Source organism: Arachis duranensis, unplaced genomic scaffold (assembly GCF_000817695.3).
Source record: "Arachis duranensis cultivar V14167 unplaced genomic scaffold, aradu.V14167.gnm2.J7QH unplaced_Scaffold_107915, whole genome shotgun sequence".
Taxonomy (NCBI): domain Eukaryota; kingdom Viridiplantae; phylum Streptophyta; class Magnoliopsida; order Fabales; family Fabaceae; genus Arachis; species Arachis duranensis.
In genome coordinates this window covers 14,562-20,417 of record NW_026263768.1, presented here as the reverse complement: position 1 = coordinate 20,417, position 5,856 = coordinate 14,562, and the positions used below count along the sequence as shown (strand labels likewise).

Sequence of the window (5,856 nt, the reverse complement as noted above, 5' to 3'; positions counted from 1 at the left end):
TTAATTTTTGCAAATCTTCTCTCTGTTCCATATAATTATTTTTTTTAGTTCTTTTTGTCAAAATTTGTTTTTTTTTTCAGCTTCTTCAATTATCCCTTTGTTGATAGTGATTTGGTCAATTGTATCGCGATCTATTTACAATAAATACTGTCATGCATGGATTGAAGTCAGAAAAAAAGAAATGCTTGGTAGCGAATTAAGAGAAAAAATTGTGCAATGACTGAATTCAAGTTAAAAACAATATATGGGAAATTGTTTTGTTCATTTTCATACTTTATTATATTTGTAATGTTTACCTTACATGTTCATTCTTAAATAATTAATTGAATTTTTATTACATGAATATTTTCTTTTCTATATTTGGTTGTTGAATATATCTTTGCATAACTTTGTCTTATTTTAAATCAAAATGGATGATATAGACCAATCAGAAATATATGATCCTTCGATAAATTCATTCAGTCAAGTTGGTTCTGTTATTGATCATCCTCTGTTCTTGCAAAGTGAGATACAAGGTATGCTCTCTTTCTTAAATCATATATTATTGAAGAATAGTAAAATAGACTGTTTATTTATTTATTGTTAAAATATCTGACTGTGATTATGTCGTGAGATGTTATTCAGTAACTATAAAATAAAAATAGTGTTTTGTGATATATTGTCCTCACAAGATTCAAATGAGTCAAGTATTTAGTCTATATAATATCTTTATACTAATGGTTTATTCATGTTGTGTTGAATCTATTTCGTGTCATATAATTCAGATGAGGTTCTTTTATTGTTGTGTATATTTTTCTCAATTTTATATGTACCAGGTTGCCTTGATGTTGGTGACCCTAACTATGAATGTTCAATTTGTGGCGCGTGTTTCTGGTTATTAAAACGTGTTGAAAGAGAGTCTACAGTTAATCGTCCTATTTTTACTGCTTGTTGCTCAAAGGGAAAAATCCAGTTACCTTATCTTCAAAAGCCCCCAGATCTGTTATATGATTTTATCAATGGACATGATAGGAAGAGTTTGTATTTCCAAAAAAATATTCGATCTTATAACAGTATGTTTGCCTTCACGTCTCTTGGCGGTAAGGTAATGGATTCTGTGAATGATGGGAGGGGTCCACCGCAGTTTATAATAAGTGGTCAAAATTATCATCGGATTGGAAGTTTGCTCCCAGTTGCTGGTGAGAAGCCCAAATTTGCACAGTTATACGTATACGACACTCAGCATGAGATAATGCATAGGCAGCGAATTTTTGGGTATGTGTGTTTGAAACTTTGTTGTTTAGTGTTTTTGTTGTGTTTTACTGGTGTTTTATTGTTATCTGTATTGTGAATTAGGTTTATAGCTGTGACTTCATATATATACTGTGTTTTGTTCCTGTTATAATATGCTATTAGTTATTTTTTGCTAATAAAAGATTTTTAATATCAAAAATATATTACAATTGTATTCTGTGTGGTTTTTAAATATATTTTTTCTGGTTAATATATTTTTGTTTTAGGCAAACATCTGAGATAGATAAAGAGTTGATAACTGAGTTGTTGCAAATGATCGATACTCATAATGTCATAGCACAGTCTTTTCGAAGAGTTAGAGAATTATATGAGTGTCATCCATCTGAGATTTTCTCATTGAAGTTGTATTCGCAACGGAACGTTGATCGAAGAATGTACAGTGCTCCCTCTTGCGATGAAGTTGCTGCTTTGATTGTTGGAGATTTTGATTCGTCGGACCATGGTCGTGACATTATTGTTCGATCTACTGGTGGTCGGTTGCAACGTATATATGAAACTCATGCTCTGTATTGGCCCTTACAGTATCCTCTGTTGTTTTCGTATGGCGAGGATGGTTATCAGCCTAACATTGGTTATCGTGGTCAACAGCTCGGATATGTTCCTGGAAGGAGAACAAGAGTTTCCCTCAGGGAATTCATATGTTTTCGTCTCCAGATTAGGGAGCACGAAGATGGAATTATTCACAAGTCTAGGCGGTTGTTTCAACAATTTGTTGTTGATTGTTTCACGATGATTGAGTCGCAGAGGTTGTATGAGATTAGAATGAAGCAAAGTACAATTAGAGGAGAAGTCCTTCAAGGAATAGAGGAGGCTATGCGTCGTGGCGATGATGAGGCTTCTTCAATTGGGACACGAATCATTTTGCCTTCCTCATTCACTGGTGGTAGACGTTACATGTTTAACCGTTGTCAGGATGCCATGGCGATTTGCAAACATTTTGGGTATCCAGATTTGTTCCTCACTATTACGTGTAATCCAAATTGGCCTGAGTTTCAGCGGTTCACGGAGCGGGAGCAAATTCCGATTGCTGATCGTCCTGATATCTCTTGTCGTGTCTTTCATGCCAAGTTGAAGTGCCTCCTTAATGATCTCAAGGAAGGTGTGTTTTTTGGTCCACTTAATGCAGGTAAGTTCTTTTCTTGGTTAGGATTTCAATTTCTGTTAGTCGTGTTTGGGATGTAGTTGTTTGGCTTATTCAGAATGTTTTTTGTATATTTTAGGTATGTATACTATTGAGTTTCAAAAAAGGGGTCTACCGCATGCACACATGCTACTGTGGCTTAATGCGGAAAGCAACTTACAAAGTGTTGAAATTGTTGATGAATTCATCTGTGCCGAGCTACCCAATCCCCAGAAATTTCCATCTCTTTATAATGTTGTCACCAAGTACATGATCCATGGTCCCTGTGGTCCACTTAGACCGAGTTCTCCTTGCATGAAAGATGGTAAGTGCTCAAAATTTTATCCGAAAAAATTTGTTGACCAAACGAGCTTTGATGAAGATGGGTATCCAATATATAGACGTCGTAATATGGGTGTCACAGTGAAGATCAATGATGTCGATATCGACAATAGATTTGTTGTGCCCTATAATCCACTGTTGTTAATGAAATACCAAGCTCACATAAATCTCGAGTTCTGTAACAAGTCAAACGTTATCAAGTATCTATTTAAATATGTTAACAAGGGTCCGGATCGGGTGACCGCAACTGTTGGAGAGAGATATGATGTTGGTGAATCTTCTCAGGTGGTTGATGAGATCAAACAGTATTATGATTGTCGTTATTTGTCACCGTCTGAATCCATGTGGAGAATTTTTGCTTATGATATTCATCAAAGATGGCCGTCGGTACAGAGGTTGACTTTTCATTTGCCCAACCAGCAACATGTTGTATTCGATGATGCTGATATCAGTACTCATGTTTATTTGCGGAACAAAGATTTGCTGACGATGTTTATGGGTTGGATGATGGCCAACAGGCGGTTCTCGGAGGGGCGGTCTCTAACATATGTTGAATATCCAGGCAAATTTGTCTATTGTTTGAGGAGTAGGGAGTGGAAGCCAAGACAAAGGGGATTTTCAATTGGAAGATTGAGTTTTGCTCATCCCGTGAATGGTGTTACATATGATACATTTCAAGAGGCATGTTCCGCCATGGGATTCTTGATAGATGATAATGAGTATGTTTCTGCTATTAAGGAAGTTGCTGAGTTAGCGTCGGCTGCGCATCTAAGGAGGCTTTTTGTGATGTTGCTGTTATCTGGTTCCATGGGAAGACCTCTATTAGTTTGGGAGCAAACTTGGACTTATTTGTCTGATGATATTCTTTACCGTAGAAGACACGAGCTGCGATATCCTGGTAAGATTTTTGTTTGTTCTGAATTTATTACAAGATAGGTAGGCACACACGCATCCACACAGTAGAGAAGTTATATTATGGTGCTAATATTTATTAATTATTGTTGAACGTAGATCTTACTATGAGTCAAGACGAGTTACAGACATTTTGTTTGTTGGAAGTTGAGAGACTATTGCAGAGTAATGGAAAATCATTGAGAAATTATGCTGGCATGCCCGTTCCTAATAACTCTTTAGTCTCTCAATTTAGCAATTTGATGCTGTTGCGTGAGTTGCAGTATGATACTGTTTCTTTGTCTCGTGAGCATGATGCAGATCTCTTAAAGTTAAATGAAGAACAGAGGGTGGTCTACGATAAAATTATTGACTGTGTTTCGAATAAGAAGGATGGGTTCTTTTTTGTGTACGGGTTTGGTGGCACTGGAAAAACTTTTTTATACAGAGTTTTGTCAGCTAGATTGCGATCTGAGAAAAAGATTGTTATCAATGTTGCTTCTAGTGGTATTGCTTCTCTGTTGTTACCTGGTGGTAAGACGGCTCATTCTATGTTCAATATTCCTGTTGATCTGACTGAAGATACTGTTTGCCGGATTAAGAAAGATAGTCCAAAAGCTGAGGTATTTCGGTTGGCCGATTTGATTATTTGGGATGAGGCACCGATGACTAACAAATTAGCATTTGAAGCGCTTGACAGGACGTTGCGTGATATAATGGTTTCAGTCTCTGATAGGAATAAAGATTTACCTTTTGGTGGCAAGGTGGTTGTTCTGGGTGGTGATTTCAGGCAGGTGTTGCCAGTTATTCCAAAAGGTTCGCGTGCTGAGATTGTGATGGCTTCCATAAATTCTTCTATCATTTGGAAATACTGCGAAGTTCTGCGATTGACAACAAATATGAGGTTAGCAACCGGATCGGAACAATCAACTGCTCAGGAGTTAAGGTCGTTTTCAGATTGGATACTTCAAATCGGTGAAGGTCGATGTGGAGCAGTGGTCAATGATAAACTTTTTGTTGATATTCCTTCTGATCTAATCATTCCTGTCTTGGAAAATCCAGTGGAAGATATTGTAAATACAATCTATCCGAATTTGGTTTAGAATTTTCGTGATCCAAGCTTTTTCCAGGATAGGGCAATATTGGCTCCGATTGTCGAGAATGTTGAAGAGATAAACAATTATATAGTTGACTTGTTGCCCGGTGAGGAGAAAAATTACCTCAGTGCTGATTCGATATGTGGTAGTGATGCTTATTCTGATGTTGATGTTGATTGGATAACTGTTGAATTCTTGAATCAGATTAGGTGTTCTGGTCTACCTAATCATTTGTTGAAGTTGAAAATAGGCGTGCCTATTATTTTGTTGAGGAATATTGATCCGGCTGGGGGTTTGTGTAATGGGACTCGACTTGTCGTGCGAGATCTAGGGACAAATGTGATTGGTGCCGATATTGTTTCTGGTAGCAATGTTGGGGATAAAGTTTTTATCACTAGAATGAATATGATTCCTAGTGATACGGTTATACCGTTTAAATTCCAACGTCGTCAATTTCCGGTTTCTTTGTCGTTTGCAATGACAATCAACAAAAGTCAGGGTCAGACATTATCAACAGTCGGTTTGTTCTTGCGTCGTCCTGTGGTTTCTCACGGTCAGCTTTATGTAGCTCTTTCCCGAGTTAGGAATAGAAATGGTCTTAAGATTTTACTTTGTGATGAGGGATTAGTTGATGCTGCCAAGACTGAAAACGTTGTATTTAAGGAAGTTTTTGATAAGATATAATGTATTTTTTTGTTATATGATTCAGTTTTAACTGTGTAATTTATAGTTTTGATTTTGTGTATATGTTCTTTGTAGAGGGACATCTTCTTTGGGGTATTTTTAAAATTGTCTCAAGCATTTCGTGTGCACTAGATGCATTATTGTTTATGAACCATTAGTTTCTATTAAAAAAAAGTTAAATGATGTTGTGAAGGAAAAGTATTCATACCTTTTATAAATATAGAATATATTAGTTGGAGAAAAAGAAGTATACGTTACCAATAAATATATAAATAAATAAATTGCATAATATATACTGTATTTAAAAGAAAAAAAAAGAAAGAGTACTCTGAATCAATAAATTTCACGCGATTAATCATTAGTATCGGAATAACTGGTTTAAATTGCATAATATATATTGTATTTATAATTATGTGATACTGTATAAGT

At 36.0% G+C, this 5,856-nt stretch overlaps 1 protein-coding gene across 1 annotated transcript in view; it reads left to right on the top strand.

Annotated features, from left to right (window-relative positions):
- The first annotated feature begins 409 nt into the window (after positions 1-409).
- Positions 410-5,856, top strand: part of LOC107472457 (uncharacterized) — a 10,765-nt gene continuing 5,318 nt past the window's right edge. The window contains exons 1-6 of the mRNA XM_016091986.2: positions 410-515; positions 816-1,254; positions 1,500-2,419; positions 2,514-3,653; positions 3,767-4,719; positions 4,777-5,296. Of these exons, the coding sequence (XP_015947472.2) occupies positions 410-515; positions 816-1,254; positions 1,500-2,419; positions 2,514-3,653; positions 3,767-4,719; positions 4,777-5,296 (4,078 nt within the window). The remainder of the gene's footprint in view (positions 516-815; positions 1,255-1,499; positions 2,420-2,513; positions 3,654-3,766; positions 4,720-4,776; positions 5,297-5,856) is intronic.